The sequence below is a fragment of the Kogia breviceps genome, chromosome 8 (genome assembly GCF_026419965.1).
Source record: "Kogia breviceps isolate mKogBre1 chromosome 8, mKogBre1 haplotype 1, whole genome shotgun sequence".
Classification (NCBI taxonomy): domain Eukaryota; kingdom Metazoa; phylum Chordata; class Mammalia; order Artiodactyla; family Physeteridae; genus Kogia; species Kogia breviceps.
The window spans coordinates 30,185,585-30,212,168 of NC_081317.1; the positions used below are offsets into that span (position 1 = coordinate 30,185,585).

Below are 26,584 nucleotides of genomic sequence, written 5' to 3' on the forward strand. Positions count from 1 at the left end.
CTTCCGCCCGGTTGGGTCTTGTGGTCCCCTGCGCCAAGTTGAAGCGACTTCCTCTTTTCTTTCCCTTCTTCCTCTCCTTGGCCCCGCCTCCCGGAAGCCTCGCTTGGTCTTCGCTTGCAGGTAAGGGGTGAGAGGTTGGGAGTGCTGCGCGGACCTTGGTGAATAACTGCCCAGAGTTCCGCTCCCGGGTGGCGCAAGTTGGAAGAACTCGGGTTAGATCTCTGACAAGGGTGGGACGGGACTCTGCAGGCAACGGGATCTCCACCCTCTCCCGCTCCCAGGCCTCCCTCTCCGGGGCCTGCAGTTGGCCCATCCGGAGGCTGGGGTCCTTGGCCCCTCTCGAGTAGGATTGAGGCCCTTGTCCTGCTCCTTTCTCTCCAGGCGAGGTCCCACTCGGGTTGCTGCCACCGATACCCTCCTCCTGGAGCTTGAGTTGGAAGCAGAGTAGTGTGTAGTCTCGTTGATGGCAGGGCTATTTCCTAAAGTTGCAAAGTGCTTTAGCATCTATTCCGTCTCCTTTGAGCTCCGAAACCTTGGGAGGCAAGTAGGGCGGACAGAATATCTGTTCGCTTGCATTGTGCATATGGAGAACTCACTCTTCCAAGGCAGCATGGTTCCCTAAAAGTTAGAACTGGGATTCACACCCAGGTCTAGCTTCCACAGGGTTGCACAAATTCGTGGGGAGAGTGTTTGGAAATAGAGAAGAAACTGCAAATATATAAAGGAGAGCTGGCATTTCTGAGTGCATACTTCATGCTAGGCATATGCTGAGTTATTTCTGTACTTACTTATTTCCTATAAGGAGTATAGGAAGCTTATATTGTTGTTGTTTCTGGTTTAGGAACTTGAGGCTCAGAGATGATAAATGACTTGTCCAGTATTAATAATTTAGTAGACATCTCCCAGGTCTCTTTCAGCTCTCTGATTCTCCCAACACTATAGAATTAACTTCTCTTCTAATCAAACTGAACTTTTCAGATGTTCACATTTCAGGAAATGAGATTCTTGAAATTTTTCTTGGTCTCTTCACCCTTTGCCCATTGTCTTATTTCTTAGCAGCATCCTATTTAGAAATTTGTAGTTCCATAAATTCAGCTGTGACTCTTACTCCACAATTTTTCTCTTTCCAAGAGGAACTTAAGGATCCTGTTGCTGAGTGTGGAATTAATGGATCCAGGTTAAAGGATTGGCCAGAAAAACTGCTAGTTTTTACATCATCGATGGACCCTCTTTAGTTCTCTTTGCAAAACTTACCTAAGTTTCTGTCTTTTTTTTTTCTCTCCAGGAAAACAGCTATCATCTTGTGCCAAGATGTCGGGAATTGGAAATAAAAGAGCAGCTGTAGAGCCTGGCACATCTATGCCTCCGGAGAAGAAGACAGCTGTTGAAGACTCAGGGACCACGGTGGAAACAATTAAGCTCGGGGGTGTCTCTTCAACGGTATGTGGAAACAATGCTGTGAGATCTTCTTCTGTCAGTGGCAACCTGAAAGTAATAATTTATGGAAGCCTTCTGGAGTAAGGGAAATTGATTTGAAAAGAAGAGGGAAATAAAACAGCCAGAAGTAGGTGAAATGATGCATTGCTCATTTCTGAAGAAGAAATATAATGACATTTGATCTTTATTTTTAAAGGTATGTTTATATTCTCTGAAGAGTCTGGTCCCTGATACAGCATTGAGGTATTTAGCATTATAGGTATTTAGCAGTGAGGGAGCTATACACTGATTTTTCATTCACTGAAAACTTAGGTGCCAGGTACTAAGAAGCAATGTAGCAAAATCACTGAGAGAGTTTCTTCTTATTTCCTTGTCTGTAAAATGTAATTATAGGACCTAACTCACTGGGTTTTTGAGAGGATGATATGAAAGTGTTCCTGTTAAGGAATATTACCTTTAACATGGTAATGTACTATTAATAGTTTTTATTGGGCTAGATATTGTGGCTATAATGGTGAATAAAATAGATATTGTCCTTGCTGTTATGGAGTTGACAGTTTTATTAGACTGTTATACAGCAACAGCTTATAGTAATGTTATATGTCCATTAGACATCAGAAGCTCACTATAATAGGTCAGGAGTCTGTATTTTGGAACTCAGCCATGGTGGTATGGTGTAAAAATGCTTCACATTTGTATAGCCTACAAAACCACATCTACTCTTCAAAATTGAGGATCAGAGAGAATAATAGGAACATTCAGAGTAAACTATTGATAAGTATCATTTCTGAAGTTGTCTGGGGTTTATCAGCCTCCTGTTGCCAGGAGATGATTTTTGTCTTGGTACTGTCTCACGTCATGTATCCCAAGGACATTTATTCATCAATAATAAATATTTGTTGAGAATCTGTTATTTGCCAGACACTGTGCTTTACCCTAAGGACAGCCCCTGGACTTCAGTTTGTAGGTTGGCACTGAGAAGGGAACAGACTGTCATAATAGAGTGGGAAATGTGCTCTTCACAGTGATAACCACATGTGCTAAGGGAAGCACCGAACACACGTCCCATTTTGGACTTTATTCAGAAGGCCATGAGGAGCTGCTGGAAGGTTTTAAGCAGGGGAGTAACATGCTCTGACTTAGGTTTGGAGAATAGACTGTAGGGGAGCAAGGATTGTAAGCAGGAGTTCAGTTAGCAGAATTGTTCACCCATTCCTTCTCCCTCTCCTCCCTCCCACTGTCCCTCTCTAAGGGTGGGGAGCTGGGGCATGTATCCACTGGTCCCGGCCCCAGTTGGTTGAAGGTTGGCCTTGAAGGCAATAACTCCTCCTTTGCACTTTGAGGTTGCTGTAGTAAACAAACTGAGATTGTGGAGCAAAAAACTGACACTGCAAGGTATGCTTGAAGTGGGACACTGGTAGGGTGACTGGAGCTGTCCACCGGAGGTGTGCTGAAGCCTGGAAGGCTGACAGATCGTGGCATGGGGCGCAAAAGTGTCTGCTACATGTAGGAGGCTGTTGGCGTAATCTTGAGGGATCACGGTGGCTTGGGCCACTGTGGAGGTAGTGTCAACAAGATTTGCTCATGGATTGGGTGAAGTATATGAGAGGAAGGAGGCACGATGACCCCAGGATTTTGGAAGTATGGAGTTTTCACTAACTGAGCTAGGGAGGGTTATGAGAGGAGCAGATTTCTGGGAGCTGTGGGGGATGAATCATGAGTTTGAAACGAGGTATTTATTAGACCTGTGAGTGGATAGGTAGTTGGATGAGGTGATCTGCAGTCTGTGAAGAGATCTGGGCTAAAGCTGTACATTTGATAATTATTATTTTATTTTTTATTTTTTTTGCGGTACGTGGGCCTCTCACTGCTGTGGCATCTCCCGTTGTGGAGCACAGGCTCCGGACACGCAGGCTCAGCGGCCATGGTTCACCGGCCCAGCCGCTCTGCAGCATGTGGGATCTTCCTGGACCGGGGCACGAACCCGTGTCCCCTGCATTGGCAGGCGGACTCTCAACCACTGCGCCACCAGCGAAGCCCAATAATCATTATTTTTTAAATGATATTTAAATCCATGAGACTATAGGCTTTCCCATAAGGAATGAGCATAGATAAAGAAGTCTGAGAACAGGGCCCTGGAGCACTGCAACCCTTCACGTCAAGGAGATGAGAAGAGACTAATTGAAGAGAGACCATTGAAGTAGGAGGAGAATAAGAGAGAGTGGGGTCCCAGAAGTCAAAAGAAGAAAGTGTTTCAAGAAGGAGTTGATCAGGTGCTCCTGATGGGTGGAGCAAGGGGAGAACTGAGACTTTAGATTTAGCCATAGAAATTTCACTGGAGACTTGACAAGAACTGTGTTGGTGGAGTGGCGGCAATGGCAGCCTGACTGCAGTGAACTTAAGAGAATATGAGAGGAGGGGAATTAGGGAAAAGAGGGCAGACATGTTGCTTTGGAGGAGTATTGATGTAAAGTAGAACAAAGAAAATGGGGCCTTAGCCAGAGGGAAATGTGGGGTTGAGGGAAGGTTTTCTTAATTTGTTTTTTAAAGTAGGAGATATTACAGCATTTTTATTTATGGATGAAATGATTTGCTAGAGAGGATAAAGTTGTTGATGTAGCAGGAAAAGAAAACAGTTACTGGTGTGATGTTCTTGAATAGAAGAAAGAATGTAATATGATGCACAAGTGGGAGAATGGGTCTTAACTATGAGAGGGACGGTTTATCGACAAGAAGGAAGGCAAGGGATGTGGGTTCAGATGTAAGCAGGGCAGTAGTGAGCGTTGTGGGAGATGGATGTGGACATGCTCTTCTGATTGCTTCTGTTTTTTTCTCAGTGAAATCAGAAGCAAGACTCATCCTGAGAGTGAGGATGGGGGAGGAAGTTTTGGAGGTGCGAAGAGACAGGAGAAGGTAGGAATTAGTCATCTTGAAGAGAGAATGGACTAAAGAGAGGGAGTAGGGCTGCTGGGCAGCACTGAGGACCTCCCTGAGTCTGTGAGCATGAGTTTAAAGTGAGGCCAGTCAGCGTGGTGCTTTATTTTTTCTAGTCACATTTAGCTTCATGGATGTAGGTGGAGAGTTGGATGTTACCAGGATTGGGGTTTTTAGCAGACAAATATGGAGCAGGGGAGGAGAAGGTTATAAAACAGTGTGACTGGTCATGGAATTTAAGTTTGGTAAGGAAGTCAGGAAGTGAGAGGAGTGAAAGACACAGGTACAGGATGAAGGTATAGGACCAGGGGATTGTATAATAGATCCTGGAGGAGTTGAAGAATTGTTGGAGTTGATAAACTAGAGAGAGTGAGCTGGAAAAGCAGGTGGTAATTGTAGAGAATGGGTTGTTTGAAATTGAGTTTATAGAGAACATCCAGGTACAGCTAAGCAAGAATAGGAATAACTGGGAGTTTGGTGACTGAGGGAGGTAAAGGACAAGATCATTGGAGGAGAGGAGGTCAGGATACAGGATCTGAGATACAGGAACGATCATCTATATGGGAATTGAAATCAGTAAGAAGTACAACATGAGTGGTATTGGAGAGAGTGATGACAAGCCGGGTGCTAAATCTTCAGGAAATGTGGGGAAGTGACCTGGGCATTTGTAGGTGAGTGCAGCAAGGCATGGTGGCAGGTGGTCCAGACCAATGGCATGAGCTGCAAACTTAGGAGGATTTAGGGAGCAAAGTGGATAATGGCTTAGTGGCAGTGGAGAACAAGGAGGACACCCACCTGCCTCCAGGCACAGGGCTTCAAAGTGTGTGGGAGAGAAACAGCCATCACTGGAGAAGCCTGCAGGGAAACTGTTCTTATCCAGGTTTCAGGTGGAGCAAAGAAGGGGAAGGTGATGCTCAGAAAAGAGGTTAAAGATATAGTTTATTAATAGTATTCATAAACTGGTACAGTTGGGAAGCTGTTGACTGGTCTGGTGTATCAAGACTGTTTAACCAAATGGAAGAGAGAAAATAAAAGTGAAACAAGAAATTGGTGCTCTAATAAATGGTTCTTACTTTAAAATATTCATTAATTTCTAAGTAAAGTAAAACTGTAATCCTTTCGACATGCTGTTTCTTTGTCTGAGGTTCTCCCGCCCTCCCTGCCACCCCTCATCCCCCCACCAGCTTTTCTTAGAGAGAGGTTAAAGATACTGAGAGGGGTACACAATTACTGATGGAGTGACGGTTTTGCAGAAACTGAAGAGAATGGGATCCTCAGCACAAGCTGAGGTTTTAAGAATATGGGCATAAGTTGGTAAATTGTGTGGATGGGTTTAGGAGATGGGAAATTGAAGAACTTTCCATCTGATGGTTTCTGTTTTCTCTTTAAAACGGAGGCCAAGTCACCTGCTTGGTGTGATGTGAGAGGAGACAGGGTTTGGTAGTTTGACGTTGCCTCTGTAGAATAGGAGCTAGATCACTTGATCCAGAAATAAACATTTCCGGACAAATGATAAGATCTCCTCAAGTTAGAATTCATTTTATAAAGGCACCAGTCTCCCTGGTTTAATGACCTTATCTAGAAATCTCAGCATACTGGGTATAGGAATGGAATAGTCTAATACATGGATTAATTCAGATTGGGGTTTGTTTGCAGAGGTAGAATAAAAAGATTAAAGGCAGAGAACTTGAGGAGCCTGATAGGCAGGAGTTTGAAGGAATGTATTATAGGGTATAGTCTAGGTATAGAAGATAGTGGAGACAGAGGAGAAAGGAGAAAATTCAAAATTTTGGAGATCCAGATGAAGACTGGTATATTGAGATAAGAGCATGAGCTATCTGGAAAGATGGTTTTATTCAAAGAATGGAAAGTTGGAATTTAAGATTTCAGATGTGACACAGTTCCAGATAATGACAAAAGTCTAGGATGTGGCTTTTGAAATGTCTGGCTGAAGCACAGTGAAGGAAGTAATCATTGGAGTTAAGGAATTCAAAATGCTAACAGTGTAGATCCTAGAGGATTTGATGGTTTGTCCACACAAGTACATGTCCACATGTATATTGAAGTCACCAGATGTGTTGACGGGGACTGGGATACAGAAGGACCTGGTTGTCAAAGTCTTGAATAAATGACGGGCAGTGGTTAGGAGATAGCTGACTGATTGGGGTAGAGAGTGATCTAGCTGGGGGGTGGAGCCTCACAGTAGCAGTATTTTGTGGAGGTACATGTGACTAGGACAGTGAGCTGGGTGAAGTCAAGGTTCTAGTGTATTTGTGTGTGTCATTCTTTCCTCCCATCATCACAGACCTTTACCTTTATTTATTTCTTCTCCTACTTCTTATCCCATTATTTGCTGTAAGATTTTATTAATAAATAGCTTTATTCATAGGAACTAAGTAATGCACATATTAGCCCCTGTTGAGTTTAACCACTGATTTGTCTAATTTCTTTATGGAGATTAATAAGACTGGTTTCCTGGGGCAGGAGGAGTTAGACATTCGAACACTGCAAGCCAAAAATCGCAAACTGGCAGAAATGCTAGATCAACGGCAAGCCATTGAAGATGAACTCCGTGAGCACATTGAAAAACTGGAACGAAGACAGGCCACCGATGATGCCTCACTGTTGATCGTCAACCGGTACTGGAGTCAGGTAGCTAGCTTGTTAATGTACTCAGGTTTTTATCTGAGCATTGTAGTTCTCCTTAGCAGTCTCTTTATTTCCGAAGTTGTTTCCTTTTGTATTTTCGTAACTGTACCTTCCCTCCTCCAGTTTGATGAAAACATCCGTATCATCCTTAAACGTTATGATCTGGAGCAGGGTTTGGGAGACCTACTCACAGAAAGAAAAGCCCTTGTTGTGCCTGAGCCGGAACCAGACTCTGATAGCAATCAGGAACGGAAAGATGACCGAGAGAGAGGTGAGTGTGGGTGGCGGATTTGACACTTCCTGCTTTCTGGGTGTTTGAAGTAGAGCTTTGCTTTGAGGCTCTCCATTTGAGGGGAAAAAATAGATTTTGATATTTCCAGTTTTATAATTTTAGGGGCTTCTTTTTTCCCCCTGTGTCCTCAGGGGAAGGGCAAGAGCCAGCTTTCTCTTTCCTTGCTACTCTGGCCAGCAGTTCCAGTGAAGAGATGGAATCTCAGCTGCAGGAGCGCGTGGAGTCCTCCCGCCGAGCTGTGTCCCAGATTGTGACTGTCTATGATAAACTGCAAGAAAAAGTGGAGCTCTTATCACGGAAGCTGAACAGTGGAGGTGAGGCAAAAACCAGGAGACTGGAAGCAGAGGGGGAGAAATTGGAACTCACCTTTGTATGCTAGTTTGTAGTTTTCAGACTTACATATTTATTTTTAATTAAATTTCTTGGAGTCAGTTTTCATATGTCCTTGTTTTTTTGTTTTTCTGTTATCTCTAATGTTTTCAAAAAGAGTTGACTCAGGCTTTAGAATTGTTAGATTTCAGTGTTTAAAAAGATAAAACAAAATATTATAGGGATGGAAAAGTGTCTATTTGAAATAAAAGTATTATTTTATGTTACTAATTAGATTTAATGCAAAAACATATTTGTTCAGTGTAGTTAAGTATTTGTGTAGTTAGATTGAATCTTTTTTTTTTAAATCAATTTATTTTTGGCTGTGTTGGGTCTTCGTTGCTGCACGCGGGCTTTCTCTAGTTGCGGCGAGCGGGGGCTACTCTTCATTGTGGTACGCGGACTTCTCATTGTGGTGGCTTCTCTTGTTGCAGAGCACAGGCTCTGGATGCCCGGGCTTTAGTAGCTGTGGCACGCAGGCTAAGTAGTTGTGATGCATGGGCTCTAGAGCGCAGGCTCAGTTGTGGTGCATGGGCTTAGTTGCTCTGCGGCATGTGGGATCTTCCCGGACCAGGGCTCGAACCCACATCCCCTGCATTGGCAGGCGGATTCTTAACCACTGCGCCACCAGGGAAGTCCAGGTTGCATCTTCTTAAGTGCCCTGATTTCATGCTTTAAATAATAATCCTGGTCTAGTTGTAATATCTTAATTTCTCTGATTGTCATTAAGATGTTTAACCTTTCATTTCTGAAAGAAATATGTCGAATGTAGTGGAGATTGAACCATTGGCTGGGAAAATAAGAATTTTCTTACTCTGTAATTTTGTTTTTTAAGATACTTGGGCTAAATTATCAATAGAATTAAAAGAAGAGGCATATTAAAGACGTGAATATTTTGTGGGCAGACGTTTCCTTTGCTTTTCCAATAGAGTGTTTCTGTATTTCTGTATTTTATTATTTGGATAACAGATACTTGTTTTAAGATATACAAATCAGAAATCACATAAAGTACAGTACACAAGTCCTTCCATCTTACTTTCCAAAGACAGCCATTGTAAACAATATTATTTGTGTCCTCCCAGACTTTTGTGTTCATATATTACATCTATTTGTGTGTTCCCAGCTAAGCTATGTCTTTTGGTGCAGTGCCTTGCCTCACTCTTCTTTGTTTCTCCATTTTCTAGCACTGTTTCTGGTGTCTAGTGGGTGCTTACATAATGGTGAATGAGTGGCTATAAATCTTCCCTGTCACCTAATGTAAACCGAGCTGTGTTACTTCTTTCTCCCTTGGCTCCACTTGAATAGTTAGAAGGTATTATTAAACGTTAGTAATATGCCACACGGATATACCATATGCATCATGGTTTATACCATATGCATTATGGTTTATACAATTTGCATGGTATACCAGATAATATGCTATATGCAGAGGCTATGTCGTTATGAAACTTGATTTTCTAAATGAATATCAAGTAAAGGAATTGCTGTATTTAAAAAGGAACTGGGCTTCCCTGGTGGCGCAGTGGTTGAGAGTCCGCCTGCCGATGCAGGGGACACGGGTTCGTGTCCCGGTCCGGGAAGATCCCACATGCCGCGGAGCGGCTGGGCCCGTGAGCCATGGCCGCTGAACCTGTGCATCCGGAGCCTGTGCTCCGCAAAGGGAGAGGCCACAATAGTGAGGCCCTCATACCGCAAAAAAAAAAAAGGAACTAAAATGAGTAACGCATTCAACAGTACTTTAAAATTATTCTTTTTGATGGCATGCATTTTAAGGTAGGATTTAAGTTAAAAAATAAAAACATTCATTACAAGTTACAAACTGCTAAGCTATTATTTATAACATAAAAGGCAATTGCCATTGATAAGCTGAACATTCTAAGAGATAAAGGTGTATAAAGTATGAATTGTAGCATCAACTGTAACTTTTGGCAGTTCATTTTTTTCCTCATGTTTATTTGGTCCTTGATTCAAAAGAATTACATTTATCAGCTTGTTTGTTGGTTCACTAAATATTTATTGAGCTCTTATTGTATTCTGGGCCTTATTCTCAATATTTTAAGATATTAAGAGGACTAAAATTCAGCCACTAGTTCTTAGCTTGGGTTATGAATCAGAATCACTTTGAGAGTTTTCGGAGCATACTCTTTTTTGGCCCTGCCCATGTTTATTCTTATTTAGTAGGTATAGGATGGGTCCTAGGTATCTAATTTTAGAGGTTCCACAAGTGATTCTGATGGGTAATCTTGGTTGAGAACCATGAAAGCCACCGCATGACCAACCTGCATTATGTTTCTAAGAGTGGTGGCAATTTTACTTCCTGATAACTGTCTCTAGGGGCAGTATATAACCCGAGAGTATGTGGTTTCATTTACTAACATTCGGATTTCAGCTATAGTATTTGTGACTCTGATTTTAAACATACTAATTTGGTATGGTAAGTTATGTAGATTTACTAACTTCTTTGTAAATAATACTGCACACTTTGGTTTTGTTTGTTTGTTTTGTTTTTTTAACATCTTTATTGGAGTATAATTGCTTTACAATGGTGTGTTAGTTTCTGCTTTATAACAAAGTGAATCAGTTATACATATACATATATCCCCATATCTCTTCCCTCTCGCGTCTCCCTCCCTCCCACCCTCCCTATCCCACCCCTCTAGGTGGTCACAAAGCACCGAGCTGATCTCCCTGTGCTATGCAGCTGCTTCCCACTAGCTATCTATTTTAAGTTTGGTAGTATATATATGTCCATGCCACTCTCTCACTTTGTCCCAGCTTACCCTTCCCCCTCCCCATATCCTCAAGTCCATTCTCTAGTAGGTCTGTGTCTTTATTCCCGTCTTGCCCCTAGGTTCTTCATGCCTTTTTTTTTTTTTTTTTACGCTTTGGGTTTTGAGCCTCAGGAGTGCCTCTGGCATAGTATACCACAATATGATAAGTAATTCTATGCTCTTGTCTTTATTCTTCATGATTTTGTAGGTGCTCATTTGAACAAGGAAATTACTGCTTCCTGCCCTGCACTTCCCTTCTCTCCCAACAGAGAGATGCTTCATGTTGGTGTTAGTCAATAATAGGAATTTGTGATAGCCTTAGAAAATAGAATTTTATTGCTATTAAGTCTGATATTGATTAGAGATACTTCTGTCTTGTCTACAATTCTAAAATGCAGTTGTTTTGGGTGATTGTGCCTTATCTGAATAAAGTTAAAGGACCTCTCCTTTTCTTTTCTCAAGGCATTTTAATTTTATAGAAAGGGATGGGCGTTAAGTGACCTTGCCTCCGTGTCTACCTCTACAGAAGCACAAAGTTGACTTATTTCCTTAAGCAAGTGCTTTAATGAAGGACTAAGTCCTCTAAGCAAGCCTGGGTTCTTAATCTGTCATGTGAAGATGATAAAAACCAGCCTACTTCTTGAAGTTTTCAGGAAAGTAAAGTGAGATAGCACATTAATGCTTTGGTGGGATACACAGTTGTAAAATCTGACACTATAGATGCTAAACTAAAGTGCAGTTCTTCTCCCTCAGATAATCTGATAGTGGAGGAAGCAGTGCAGGAGCTGAATTCCTTCCTTGCACAAGAGGACTTGAGGCTACAAGAATTGACAGACCTCCTTCAGGAGAAGCATTGCACCATGTCTCAGGAGGTACTTGACCAGAAAGGAGATGGCAGTTTCCAGTGGCCTGTGGCAGACATTGACTCAGAATACTAAGTGCTTCAAACATCGTCTTACTCTAGAAAGCCTGGTTTTATACTGAAGAGCATACAGGGCAGGTTAAAGCAACCAGCTCTGAGAAATCAAAATCCGAGTAAAGGTTAAGGAAAGGAAATAATTGAACGTTTTCCCTTGACTCTGCCTCTGTTTAAGTGGACATTTTAGGATCTTAGTTTTTAGGAAGAATTACCATCATGGAGATTTGCAAAACAACACACCAAACCCCCAAATATTAAATTACTCCAAATATAAAAGACCATGTACAATGTTACTGAGGAATAGGTTGGTAGAAATTTATCTGAGAATGGAGCAGTAGGAAATACTGCATTTATGATGACCTACGAACTTGAAGAATGTGGGTTTTCAATCCAAACTTGGACACAAATAGTGCCCTGACCAAACTATGTCAAGATTTGGGTGTTTGTTTATTGTATAAAATGATTGAGACAATGTGGTGATAAGCCTTCTGCTGAAATTTGACCTACCTTAGTTTGACCACCCAACTCTTATGCTTATTGGTAAGTTAATAGTTAACGGTTTACTTAGTGCCTAGCACTTAAGTATTTTACGAACATTATCTCTCATGGTCAAATAACTCTCATCTTACTGCTAAGGAAACAAATTCAAAGAAATTGGTGACTGGTCTGAGGGCACGCAGCCAGAAAGTGATTGAACTGTGATTTGGATGTAGGTCTGTTTAACTTCAAAGCCTATGTTCTTCATTATGCCCTCTTTCCTAAACTCCAGTGCCAAGGTGCATGCTGGGCTGGTTGCCTGGGAATCCTTTTGGAAGGTTTATTAATACTTCTCATCAACCTTCAAAGGGGTTAGAGTATAGTGGTGCTTATAAAGAAATTGGAGTGTAGTAAAAAAATCAGTATAACTTTTTGTCTTGTTTTAAGGCATAAGCTAGGTGCTACCAAGGTGAAAAGGTCTTCCTTTACCAGCCCTTTCCCAAATCTCATTTAGCATTACTAAGCTGGAGAGACATGTTACTCTGCTCAGCTGAGCTGATATCCAAGATGGCTCTCATGGCTGGTTGTTTTGTTTTCTCGGTTTTATTGGCCATGGCACGTGGCTTGTGGGATCTCAGTTCCTTGACCAGGGATTGAACCTGGGCCACGGGAGTGAAAGCACTGAATCCTAACCACTGGGCCACTAGGGAACTCCCAACTCATGGGTGGCTGTTGATGCTGCCTGTCAGCTAAGAGCTCGTCTTAGTTGTCCACTGGAGTGTCGCCTCTCCAGCGTGGAAGTTTCAGGGTAGTTGGACTTCTTAACATGGCAGCTGACTTCTTCCAGAGAATGAGTGTTTCAAGAATATCAGGCAGAACCTGCATGGCCTTTCAGACATAGCCTTGAAGTTATGTAGCATTATTTCCACTGGGTCACCAAAGTTGACCCAGATTTAAGAGGAGGGGACAGTGACCTCACCTTTTGTTGGGAGAACTGTCAAAGAATTTGGGGGCCATATTTAAAAACCAACACAAAAGATATGTGTAGATTAATGTGAACATGTAACAGTTTTATAATTAGAGTATTAAATAGCATTAGCTGTGTATATCTCCTAAATAAGCAGAAAACAACATAGATTTTTGAGTCCTTATAGCATCTGATTCTAGATTGCCCTGGACTCAGCTTGAAAAAGAGAATGGAAGTTTTCCTTCCATTCTCTTTGGATTATCATTTGTTGGAATATGGGAAGGGAAAGTAGAGGGTAAAGATAGCTGTCTTTTCTAAATAAAAATTTGAATTTTTATCTCCTAAAATATTTGTCTGGTAAAATCAAGGATGTTATCTTTTGTCTCTTAAAAAACATATTTTTTAATGGGTTTGTGGTCTATATAGGGAAATGGTGCTTCTCAGAGGTAGAAAAATTATTGAATCTTAAGTAGTCTTTTCTTTGTGAGAGTTCTTATAGACTTGTACAGTTTTCATGATTGTGACTTACCCAGAACTGTTAAACCTGTGATTTCAGTTTTATACTCATGTGTTGGGAAGAGGGTGAAGTAGCTTTTACTTAAATCTTTTCTTTAATGACCCATAAGCAAGGGTTAATTTTGTGGGATTTGGGATATAAGGCATTCCTTTTCTAACTTGGTCTTTTTTTTTGCTGTATTTTTCTGAACACCTTTGTTTGGGATGTAGTTCGCCAAGTTGCAGAGTAAAGTGGAGACAGCCGAGTCACGAGTATCTGTCCTGGAGTCCATGATTGATGACCTGCAGTGGGATATTGACAAAATTCGAAAGAGGGAACAGCGACTCAATCGACACTTAGTAGAAGTCCTAGAACGGGCAAGTGCTGTTTTATTCGTAGGTTGAAGACTAGAATCCTTTTAAGGAGTCTACTCAGAAAGGATGGACTTGGGTAGTAGCACTTGGAGAAAAAATGGACTTCTTTGAAAGTACTTTGGTTATCAGCCTAAAATTTCAGGGTCTCTCACTAAAGAATCTTTGTCTTCTCCATAGGTGAATTCAAAAGGTTATAAAGTATACGGTGCAGGGAGCAGTCTCTATGGCGGCACAATCACTATCAATGCCCGGAAGGTAAAGTCACGACTCCCTGAGGGTGTGTTTTTTTGACCTGGTGTCAGGTATTGTGTTAGGTACTTAGGATTGTGTTCCCAAGTTCACAAGTGACAACGTGGGCTTTTGCTAGAAGAGTGGATCGGTGGAGCTGGAAGCTTAGGAATGGGAATGATTTAGAAATCCCTCTTCTTGACTCGCATTTTGCTATTTCCTCCTTTTCTCCAGTTTGAGGAAATGAACGCAGAGCTTGAGGAGAACAAAGAGTTGGCTCAGAACCGTCACTGTGAGCTGGATAAACTTCAGCAAGACTTTGAGGAGGTCACTACACAAAATGAAAAGCTGAAGGTAGGAGACACAACTCTGAGGGGCAGTAAAATGAAACGTTTTGCTGATCAACTCACGTGTGTTGTGAACCGTCATAATTTATTACGGAAAAGAAAAATGTAAGTTCTGTTGCTATATCCATTTATTTAGTTATATATATATATATATTTAATATTGGTACCCTGCCTTTTCTGAAAAGGATTTAAAGCAACCTACAAAAATACATTGGCTGAGTCGAAGTGCACTAACTTAAGAATTGTTGAGAAAAATTGAGGAGTAGGGTGAACTAGGGTGAGGATCCAAAGTGGGCTTTAAAAATGGGGCTTGTATATAAGATACATGCAAGAAGCATGTAGCTACAGTACGTAGGCCACTCCCATGTCAGTAATTGCCAAATGTGGGCCACAGAATTTGCCTCCGCAGTTTCTAACTGCCAAAACAGAGAAAGAAACATGGTCAGTGATCCTTTTGGTTTTCAAACCTGCCCATTAGAATTTTCTCTCCCTGGTTCCTGGGGGGAAGAACGTAGATTCCGAAAGTCTTCCCACCCCTCTTTCAGTCACAACCACCCATCTTTTATAATTTGATTTGTTTCTAGGTAAATATATGAATAAAGATGTTTGAACAAAAAAAAAAAAAAAAAAAAAAAAGAACAAAAACAACCTGAGTTGAATCAGTTGAAGTGTTTGGGTAATTAAAGTAAACAGTTACTTAGGAGAAACATAAGTATTTTTGATATAATAACAAAAATATTTTTCTCTGTGACTGTCAATAAAGAGAACAAGTTAGTGGCTAGGGTCCTCAACTGTGTTCTTAAAATAAGTATCCTGACAAATTTCATAGTACTCTTCTCTGTCCCTAGATCTGACAGATTTCACAGGGCTCTTCTAGTGTCCTTGGATCTAGGTTGACACATCATGTAAAACATGTATCAATTAGAACAGTCCTTGGGTGGAAGAATACAGGTACCAGGTACCACCTCTTGGAGGGTCTAATTTAAGTTATGATAGATTTTATGTAACTAGAGGAATAGGTAGATAGATTTCATAAAGTTTGTCTCAATTGCACAAGACATCAGAGAGTTTAAGATTTTATTTCCAGGCTAGCCTCCTAGATTCTGCTTCTGACTTTACTTTGGGCCCTCCTAAGGTGGAATTGCGGAGTGCTGTGGAGGAAGTGGTCAAGGAGACTCCAGAATATCGCTGCATGCAGTCACAGTTCTCTGTCCTGTACAATGAGAGCCTGCAGTTGAAAGCCCACTTGGATGAGGCTCGGACCCTGCTTCATGGCACCAGGGGGACCCACCAACGCCAAGTTGAGCTCATTGAGGTAACAGCCTAGCTTTGTCTTCTGTATATAAGCTTTCTCCCTCATAAATTTTATAATTTTACTCTCTTATGCTCAATCTTTTATTCATTCAGCAAACATTTATAGAGTGTCTGTAGGTCTTTACTCCGCTAGATGGTGGGCATCCTGCCATCAGAGATCTTACAGTCTAGTGGGGAGAACAGAATCCAGTAGAATGCAGTGCGCTGCAATAGAGCATATCCAAAAGGTGCAGTGTTAAAGGAGACAGAACATCTGATTTGACTGTGGAGCCGTCCTGATTCCACTTGCCAAAGTGCACTATGACTCTTAAGGATAAATACAAGTTTACTGGTAGATAAAAATAGTAGAAGGGCATTCCCAGCAGTGAGAACAGCAGATGTAAAAAAAAATAGTTTATGGAGTCTTATGTGCATGGGGGAGAATAGTGTATAGAAGCTGTATCACTGCTTACAAGCCATTATATCATATAATGGCATATGTAAATAATTTTTTTAAGGCAGAAACTTTCATTCATGTGTTCACTTCTGTATTTTCCATTGCCTTTAAGGTTATGTTTATAGTAGCTTGTCTTTTACTGTATGTCTGCCAAAAAGTCGAGTATATCATACTTTACTGTTTATATACTGTTTTATTCTTTAGTTCTCCAACCAAATTGTAATACTCTCAGAGTTAGGAGCCATTTCCTATATTTCTTGAGTCTCCTGCTAGTTCTCAGCTCAGTGTTTTGCAGCTGTCTGGTGCTCATCAAGTATTGATTGAACTGGAACTTTTCAGAGTAATCCCTCTTTTCTTGATATTTTTTCTTTTTCTTCTTAGATCCTTATAGATCAAGGATCTATATACATAGATAAGGATCTTGATCCTTATAGATCAAATTTAGGAAACAGTAATAGAATATGATGACGTGTCCACATTTTGATAAGAATTTTTGATTGGTTCCCTTTTCTGTGTGTAGCGAGATGAGGTTAGTCTTCATAAGAAGCTGAGGACCGAAGTGATCCAGCTAGAAGATACACTGGCCCAGGTCCGCAAGGAGTATGAGATGCTGAGGATAGAATTTGAGCAGACCCTTGCTGCCAATGAACAAGCAGGTACAGTTGCTCTGGCTCCACCCTGTAGTTCGTCTGCTGCACATGCCTTCCTTGAAAGACACAGCGCAGTCACCAGGGTTTGTTAGGGAGCTCAGAAGTCCTAAAGAACCTTAATTCAAATCCTGTCATTCATTTTGGTTTACAGCCTGGGCGCTTGTTTTTTAACTCAGATTGGCCAGTTTTGTTTTCATCTTCTGAGAAGGAATCTTCCTTTTGTCAATTCTCCCTGTTTCTCAGAGGTCCCTCATGTGTTCTACACTTTCTCTCCTTGTGCCTTTGCCCCTGTCACAGTTCTTCCTGACATTGCTATTGCTGTATTTAAGGCCCCATAAACCGGGAGATGCGCCACCTCATCAGTAGCCTCCAGAATCACAATCACCAGCTGAAAGGGGAGGTCCTAAGGTATAAGCGGAAACTGAGAGAAGCCCAGTCTGACCTGAACAAGGTAACCAGGAGAAGGAGAATAAGTATTATTTTCTGTGAAGTTTGCAAAGCTGTCTTGGGGTGAGGAGAGTGGTGTGGTCACCATAAGTGTGGGTGCTGCTTTCCTTTCTCCGCCCTCCCAGACACGGCTGCGCAGCGGAAGTGCCCTCCTGCAGTCTCAGTCCAGTACTGAGGACCCTAAGGATGAGCCTGCAGAGCTAAAACAAGATCCTGAGGACTTGTCTGCCCCGTCCACCGCATCGAAGGCATCTCAGGAGGAAGTCAACGAAATTAAGTCCAAACGCGATGAGGAAGAGCGAGAACGAGAAAGGAGGGAGAAAGAGAGGGAGCGAGAAAGAGAGCGGGAGAAGGAAAAGGAGAGAGAACGAGAGAAACAGAAACTAAAAGAGTCAGAAAAAGAGAGAGATTCTGCTAAGGATAAAGAGAAAGGGAAACATGATGATGGAAGGAAAAAGGAAGCAGAAATTATCAAACAATTGAAGATTGAACTCAAGTAAGAGCAATGTTTAGAGTAACTTTTCTGACTCAAAAGCTAAGGTTAGGACATCGTGCGTGAAATGTTTGAATGATGGCGTGGCTTATTCAATAATTGTAATGTATCAGGTGTAACTAAATGTACAATTAATGTGGTCTCAATTCTTGATCAAGTATACAACTTCAGTGGCCTGTGTGGCTATTGTATAGTCTGGTTCAGTGATCAGGTCTCAGTAAACCCCATTGTTGTAGCCTTATTCTTCATGAATCCAAATTAAGGAAAAGGATGTCACGATTGAGGTAACACTCATGAGAGTTATTGGAAATAAATACTGCTGTTTACTAGATTTGGGCAAATTGTTGGCATTAATTATAATTTAAATTATAGTAGGTAGAATATGTATCGCTATAACTTGAACAATATTGATCTCTTTGCCTGACAGTTAAGTAGTCTGTGTATATATCAGATCATTTTAAGAGATTTCTAGGAGGTTTACTCCTACAGGCATTGAAACGGTAAGACAGACCTTTAAGTCAAGAAACACTGCCATAATCTCACATATGGCCACTTCTCATCCTGCTCAGCCGTATCTTTTCTGATAGAACTGGTTCCTTCTTGCTCCCCATTGGTCATGGTTGAGCCTTTATTGATGTTTGGATTTAAGGGACTGCTGTGCTCAAAACATTTGAACTTCTTTGGTATATAAAAAGATAGTTAAGAGATTTGAAAATTTAGTTAAGATAAAGTTTTAGCCTTTAGCTGACGGTTAATCACTCAATTGTCAAACCTAGGATTAGCAGCATATTTTAAACTTGGAATTTTCTCCCGTTTTTTCTCTCTTCCTCTTGCTCTCCTTAAGGCAATTTTTTTTCCCCTCCAAGTGTGGTATCAGAATCATTTGGGTGACTTACTTAAAATACATTCCTGGACTCCATTCCAGACCTACAGAGTCTCAGTTTCTAAGAGTGGTGCCCCAGAACTTTGCCTATTTAACAAGTGCCATACGTGTTTATTTTATAACTATGTTGGAGAAGTTGATCTGACGGGAGAAATGAGTCTTTTATACAACTTTTCTATACTTTCTGAGTGTATCTAGAAATCTCTTGATAGTTTGTGCAAAAGTTTTGTCTTTTAGATGTCTTATATAAAGTGTAAAATAGAACTGTTGTAAAATATTTTGCGTAATTCAAAATTCCCTTGCTCTGATGCCCTTTGTTTTCTCATTTCACCATTCCCCTCTACCACCCTCATCATAGGAAGGCACAGGAGAGCCAAAAGGAGATGAAACTATTGCTAGATATGTACCGCTCTGCCCCAAAGGAACAGAGAGACAAGGTTCAGCTAATGGCAGCTGAGAAGAAGTCTAAGGGAGAGGTAATCTAATCTGCCATTACCTGTCATTCTGGTCAAAATCTTCCATTTGTGGGATTTTCCTTCACACTTCTGAAGGCTGTAGTTTCTTTAAAGTTAGAATTTAAGACTTAGCAACATTGTCTTCCCTTTCAAAGACCATCTAATATAGAGACTTCCAGATTTTCCACTAGGTGGTAAGGTATATCAGAATTACGGGGAATAGGAGTAACCTTTTCAAACTTTTTGTTCCCCTTTGTGCCATGTAAATCATTGTCATACTGATTTTCTTTTTCTGGTTACTTTTGGGAAGAATGCCTTATTCTTTTAAAATTGGGAACCTAGGAAAAAAAAAAGGGTGAGAACTATTCTGAAGAAAAGTACATTTGCACTCCTCAAAAATGCTGCTTGCAGAAGCGTGTGATGTTGGAATGGAGTGAGGTTAAAGCAGGATTGTGCTGTGGTGCACTAGTGTATCAGTTATCTCCTTCCATAATCCTATAAAGGTTCTTTTGGTGTTATGGGCCCTCCATCTGTGCACAGTATTAATTGATTTTTGAAATTGTATTATAGCTGTTTTGTTTTTCTTTTTGTGTGATTTCTTTCCTCCTATAGTTGGAAGATTTAAGGCAAAGACTCAAAGATCTGGAGGATAAGGAGAAAAAAGAGAACAAGAAAATGGCTGATGAAGATGCCCTGAGGAAGATCCGGGCAGTAGAGGAGCAGATAGAATACCTGCAGAAGAAGCTGGCCATGGCCAAGCAGGTGGGTATACTTTCTTTATTTAATGAGCTTTTTAAGTAAATTTTACTTGATAAGTAAGTTATTGACAGTGAAATTTGCCCTGTCATTCCAGTCTTTTTTTTTTTTTGGTTACTATTTTTTTCTCCTATATGTTTGTTTTTACATTGAAGTCTCTCATCCTTCAGTTACTTTGTTTTGTGTATTTGTGAGGAAGGAAATTTACTTCTATTTTCAAATGGATAGCCAGTTATTCAAAAACTGTTTCTTGAGGGATGTATCGTTTCTCTGCTGATCTGCAATCAGGGAATGTAATGAATATAAAATTTTATAAAAAGATATAAAATTTTATACACATTATGATTGTAAATACATGAAACCAAGAAAAACATGTTCCCCAAATAGGTTATAAATAAATAACCAATATGTCGACTGTAGTGGTTTCTGGATCATAGAACTATAGAGACTTGTCCCCTTCTCATAAGGAACATATATTTCTTTATTTTTAAGTCCCAATGAATTTTATTAACTTTTGATAATAAAGATACCAAAAATGGTTGGAAAAACCATATAGGTACGTAAAGAAACCAAAGTACACATGGGTATTTAATATGTGCAAAAGATATAGTTTTAAATCAGCAAGAAAAAGGAAGACAATTAAATGTGGTGGGCAAAAACAAAATAATTTTGGAAAAAAGTTGGAGATATATTTGAACACTCTACACTAAGATAATTTCCAAATGGAACATATGTATAATTTTAAAGAAATCCATAAAAGAACCAGAAGAAAACAGATATATTTCTTTTTAAATTTGAAGTGGAGAAGACCTTTCTAACTATTAATAAAAGTCTAAAAAATATGAAAGATAAGATTGATAATTTTGACTTATGAAAAACACCACACAAAACTTCTACATGGCAGCAAAGCCAAAGGGTAAATGAGAAACCTGGAAAAAATATTTCTAACTCTTATCATGAAAGGGCTTATCTTTCTGATATATATTTAAAAATCCCCCAAAAATGATAGGGAAGAAAACTCAAAAGCCCAGTAGAAGAATAGACAAAAGATGTTAATAATTCATAGAAAGACAAATGTCTCTTAAATGTATGAAAAGATGCTCAGTGTAATTTATAATAAGACAAATGTAAATTAAAACTATTTTGACATTCGCTTTTTCACCTATCAGATTGTTATGAAACAGATGTTTTCAGAGTTGAAAAGTCTGTAGATTCAAGTCAGTATGATAATTGTGGAAAAGTATGAGAAAATGTGAGGTTTTATGATAGAAATTTTCTTAACCAACTCCTACTTGATCAGTTTGCTAGATTATGGTGTGTATAATTTTAGTCTGCTTCAGCTGACCTCAAATATGGATCAGTTAATGAGCATCAGACCAACAATCAATGCCAATGGCTTCAGATTCCTAGGGCTAACCTAGTGACAAAACTAATCTTCTTAAAACTGTCTTCTCTGTCACTAGGTTATTTCCATAACAACAGTAGGAAAGTTTAGTTACTGTGTGCATTTCTTTGGAGTTAGAAGATTCTATTAAAATGAAGGTTCTTCTTTCTTATTTTAGGAAGAAGAAGCTCTCCTCTCTGAGATGGATGTCACAGGCCAGGCCTTTGAAGACATGCAGGAGCAGAATATCCGTTTGATGCAGCAGTTGAGGGAGAAGGATGATGCAAATTTCAAGCTCATGTCAGAACGTATCAAGTCCAATCAGATCCATAAGCTGCTGAAAGAAGAGAAGGAGGAGCTGGCAGACCAGGTTTTGACTCTGAAGACTCAGGTAACTAGAATGAAAAGAGCTTTCCAGAATCCTGTTGAAATAGGGTGCTTTCTACATGAAGATACAAGTAAAAAAATGATTATTGTGGCACTTTTTGTAATAGGAAAAACTCCCCCAAACTAATGTACGTGATTAGGGTGTACTGGTAGATAAATTATACATCCCTACAGAGGAGTACAGTGCAGCTGTTTAAACAAAAGTGGATCTGCTAATAAGGAAAAATGTTTAAATATATCATTAAGGGATTCATCTATTTATCCCGTTTGTGTTAAAAATGTGTATATCTTTGTGTGCACGTGCTGTTTATCTTAAAAATTTCTGGAAGGCTGCATGAGAAGCTGTAAGAGTGGTTACCTGATTACATCTGAACATTGGGATGAGTGAATTATCATAGTCTTGCATGTAATTTGAAGGGTTCATGGATAAAATCAGTAATAGTTCGAGTTTTCTAAAAGATTCTCTTTTGTGGGCCTGTGGATTAACAGAGCCTAGTCAGGTTTTTGGTTTTTTCCTTCCTGTTTGTGTTAAAATGTGATTTCCTTCTTCTAAGGTTGATGCCCAGTTACAGGTAGTGAGGAAACTGGAAGAGAAGGAGCATCTGTTACAAAGCAACATTGGCACAGGGGAGAAGGAGCTGGGTCTTAGGACCCAAGCCTTAGAGATGAATAAACGCAAGGTATGATCAATTACTCTGTGGTCTAAAGTGACAGTTAGTCTTCAGAGGAACAAATAAGTTTAACACTGATGAAATTACGGGTTCACTTTATTCCTTGGGCTTGGTAACATTTTGTCTCACTGGAAATAAGTGGTGATAAGTTAATGTTGTTCATACATCCTTCATAGGCAATGGAGGCAGCCCAGCTTGCAGATGACCTCAAAGCACAGTTGGAGTTGGCTCAGAAGAAGCTACATGATTTTCAGGATGAGATTGTGGAGAACAGTGTCACCAAAGAAAAAGATATGTTCAATTTCAAACGGGCCCAGGTCAGTTGTTTTTTCTTCACTTTTTGCCTTTTAGGTATTTTCTGAGCTCTAAGATGACCTATGTTATAAAAGAGTCATTGATCTATCGTATCAGTATGTCATTTCCTATTTAACTGTAAGTTCCTTGAGTGAAGAGATGGAGTCTGTTTTCTTCACTGAAAACTATCCCCAAAGCCTGTCATGGTGCCTGCCACCTAATGGGCATGAAACAAATACTTATTTATTTAAATGAATGAGTTCGTGAAATCGTAAAGAAGTAGCAGCAAAAAAAAACACTAGAGAATTTTAAAGTTCTTCTTTAAATTCTTCTACAATTTTTCTATTTTTTGCACGCCAACTGTTTCTCATGATGCCTTTCTATACTTATCTATAAATCTGTAAATTTTGATCCAATCTGTCTTCAGCTTAAAAACTAATTGCCTTAAAATAAGAATAAGGTGGCCTGTCAAGTTTTCATCTTTTTTCTTTTTTAAAAATTTAATCCCTTTAAACTTAGACTGGAGTTTCGCAGAACTGAACTGACAGTAGTTAGATGCAACTGAAGTTTGGTGATATGATTATGGTTGCCTGTTCCGAAAAAAAAGAAAATAACTTGTCATTTGCAATTCTCTACATTCCTAAAATATAGTTAGGCATGAAAGGACAGAAAGTCTTTTCTTTCTGCAACAGAAAGTTCAGGTTGGAGCAATTAATTTTTCTCAAAAATGACAGATCTGGGGGAGTATGTAATGGGTATGCTATCCCACCACAGGAGGACATCTCTAGACTTCGAAGGAAGCTGGAGACCACAAAGAAACCAGACAATGTACCCAAATGTGATGAGATCCTGATGGAGGAGATTAAGGATTACAAGGTTTGAAAAACTGCCTCAGTAATTTGTGTGTGTTTTTTTGTTTTGGCCTACAGTGGCCTACTAACAGATTAGGATAATAAATACTGAACCTCTTTACTTGAAGGTAACAGAGAATGGTTTATTATGTGTGTGGGGGGGGGGGGGGCGGTGCTATTACTGTCTTAGTGCTTAGTGGATTTTTTGCTTATATATAAGAGCCATTTGGGTCATAAACCTTTATGGTTGCTCTGACTCTGATCTCTTTTTTTTCTAGGCACGCCTTACCTGTCCTTGTTGCAACATGCGTAAAAAGGATGCTGTACTCACCAAGTGTTTTCATGTTTTCTGCTTTGAGTGTGTGAAGACCCGCTATGACACTCGCCAGCGCAAATGTCCCAAGTGTAATGCTGCTTTTGGTGCCAATGATTTCCATCGCATCTACATTGGTTAATCCAAGCCAAGAGAAGAAGAGGGGCAGGATGGTCAGGGACTTAGTCATTAACCACCAGACCTCTACCTCTTCTCTCCTTGACTGTCACCCACAGGGCAGTTTGTCCATCAACCAATCCCCTTCCCTTCACAGACGTTATGTCCAGGTTCTCCTCACTAATACCTAGGTGACTTCGGGAGGAAAGGACTGGTAATGCAAGTCTTGGGTTTTAGAATGAATTAGAAACAACTTTTATTTGTCTTCCCTACCAGCTTTGTGTATTTCCTGCTTTTAGACTTTTCAACATCTTCAGGCTTACTGTATAATCTTGGATTGTCCGTTCCTCCTGAAGAAGTCAAAATGGTATTTTTGACACAGAGAAAGAAACAAAGAAGAGTAGAGACACATGGCTACTTGCAGTGGGCGGTGATCTTTTAGAAATAAGCTGCCTGCAGGCATAAACAGTACTTGATTTGGGCAGTAAACTTTTTGTAAACTTGGATTATAAAATGGTATCATCATGCTACTTATTCCTGGATAGTTTGAAGCCTTAATGAAATTTATGTCCAGGATGATTCAATCCATTTCCTGTTCACTAGCTAAGTAATTTGTTAAGGTCAGCTGGCCTTCTTGTTACAGTTATTTAAGTTTTGAATGTCGTACTCATTGATGCCTTTAAATTTCTCGAGACCAGAATAATTTCAAATACTATAGCCCCTTTTATCTTATAACGAAATCAAGATTGGAGAGGATGGGGCACAGGGCTGAGATGGTGAAGAGATCTTCTGGGTACTCTGGGATCTCGATACAAGGAGGCCTTGGTGAGCTATGAATTACTCTTATCTGCCTCTCCACAGGGGTTGTCGTGACTCCTGTTTTCCAAAAGATTCTCTGTAATATTTCTCCACAAGCTTCAATTTATATACTCCACAAGCTTATACTCCACAAGCTTCAATTAAAGCAGGATTCAGTTTGCTTTTGTGTTCACGTTTTCCTTTGAAATTTTTCTATTTGTCCGTATTAGTTGATTTTATACCTGCTGTTTTAGAATTGAATTCTCTCTCTCTTTTTTTCTTTTTTTTTTTTTTTTTTTTTTTTTTTGCGGTACGTGGGCCTCTCACTGCTGTGGCCTCTCCCATTGCGGAGCACAGGCTCCGGACGCGCAGGCTCAGTGGCAGTGGCTCACGGGCCCAGCCGCTCCGCGACACATGGGATCTTCCCAGGGGGCACGGACCCGTGTCCCCTGCATCGGCAGGCGGACTCTCAACCACTGCGCCACCAGGGAAGCCCTAGAATTGAATTCTCTTGAACAGAAATAATCAACTTAGATTAAGGGGCTAGCTCTGTTTAAAGTATTTATTTCTCTGATTAATTGAAGCACTTTTCTCCCAGTTGTTTTATTGAATCTGTTCTGGGGAGAGATTATGCCTAAAATATAATGGTTTGTTTGACTATTTAGTTCTCTCTCATAGTTCGCTATGGGGGTAAGAGATTGTGATTTGTTTTCCAAAGGGTATCAGACTGCCTGGCACTTTAGTTTTAGAGTTCTTGAAGTATAAGATTTATAGTAACCAGAAAACCAGAGGTTTTCTATATCTCTGGTAAGGGGTTGTGTAGAATGGATCCCTTCTTGATCAGTACCTGTCCTAGAAGATGGGTAAGGACAAATTGCGTGTCCTTTTGTGGTCACTACCTGTAATTAGAAGGACTTGGAATGGGTTCTACAGAGTCATGTGGAATGGGTTAATGAGTCTAACTGAGAAACCTTACAGTGTCATCAAAGAGGTCATGGGCCTCTCGATCCTCCCACCCCCCTACCCAACACACACACAGAGCCATCCGTAAGGGGGTCTGGCCCTGCTTCAGGATTCACGGTGCCTTTGCATTCATTAATAGGGCACTTTCCCCTTACTGTTCTCTTCTTATAAGGCAAGCATGAGCATAAGTTTGTTGTGAGGGCAAACAGACTATTTGGGCAGCTAGTGGTTTGGGTTTGGATATTAATTGTTTATGACACTTGGCTAGGAAAGCCAGCTGCCCAGCATCAGGGGACCCTGGAGCCTGTGGAATGTTGTGGAAGAAACCAGGAGTCCAATGGGAAGCTGGGTTTAGGGGAAGTTCCTCTAGCTGGAGAGAGCAGGGAGCCCCTAGTCCCAACTAGCTTCAGGTCCAGGCAATACAGGAGGAGCTCTTAAAGTCATTTTTAGATAACGACCAAAAACGGTGGTGACTTGGTGCACTCCGGCTTCTCATTAGAGAAGAGGTCAATGAATGGGCTTTAGGAATACCCACAAATGGTATACGAAATTTTGTTTGTGTGTGCTTACATTAGTCATAGCTTTTGTCAGATCCTTAAAGAATCAAAATTTCTTAAAGGAATTTTGAAACTTAACAAATACCAAAAAAGTTAAGAATCACTGCCCTAGATCCATGAGAGATTTTTTTGAGGATTTCTTTAAAGTAATGCCTATAAATGCCAGTTTCAAAGATTATTGTAGAAGTACTAGAGTCTCTCTTTCTCTCTCTCTTTTTTTAAACATTTCAGGTCTTGTTGAGATGGTCTCTTATTCTTTTTTCTTTAGTTGTTACCTTGGAAATTATCTTGGCAATTTGGACGAAAATCAGGGTTGATGTGCTCTAAGGCATATATCTTAACTGCATGGCTTAGCTTTTACCTTCTTACCTACTCTAGGGATCTTTTTCAAAGGTCTTTGGCTGTTTCTGCTAGCGATTGCATTCTCATATGAATTTACAGTGGGATTTCTTGGTTTGTTCTTTTTTTAAAAATATATATTTATTTATTTATTTGGCTGTGTCGGGTCTTAGTTGTGGCATGAGGGTTCTTGGTTGCAGCATGCATGTGGGATCT

At 40.3% G+C, this 26,584-nt stretch overlaps 1 protein-coding gene across 2 annotated transcripts; it reads left to right on the forward strand.

Annotated features, from left to right (window-relative positions):
• Window positions 1-25: 25 nt before the first annotated feature.
• Window positions 26-24,690, forward strand: RNF20 (ring finger protein 20). Of its 2 annotated transcripts, none has more exons than XM_067041097.1 (20): window positions 26-120; window positions 1,286-1,440; window positions 6,856-7,023; window positions 7,144-7,291; window positions 7,444-7,626; window positions 11,206-11,324; window positions 13,542-13,688; window positions 13,863-13,940; window positions 14,148-14,267; window positions 15,396-15,575; window positions 16,531-16,666; window positions 16,990-17,111; window positions 17,233-17,603; window positions 18,842-18,959; window positions 19,551-19,700; window positions 21,257-21,469; window positions 22,020-22,145; window positions 22,313-22,453; window positions 23,205-23,306; window positions 23,560-24,690. In XM_067041097.1, the coding sequence occupies exons 2-20, from the start codon at window positions 1,312-1,314 to the stop codon at window positions 23,734-23,736; spliced, it is 2,928 nt and encodes a 975-aa protein (XP_066897198.1). In that variant the 5' UTR covers window positions 26-120; window positions 1,286-1,311; the 3' UTR covers window positions 23,737-24,690. The 2 variants fall into 2 exon arrangements, with proteins under 2 accessions (XP_066897198.1, XP_058928820.1); XM_059072837.2 differs by having other exon boundaries at window positions 113-212.
• Window positions 24,691-26,584: the final 1,894 nt, after the last annotated feature.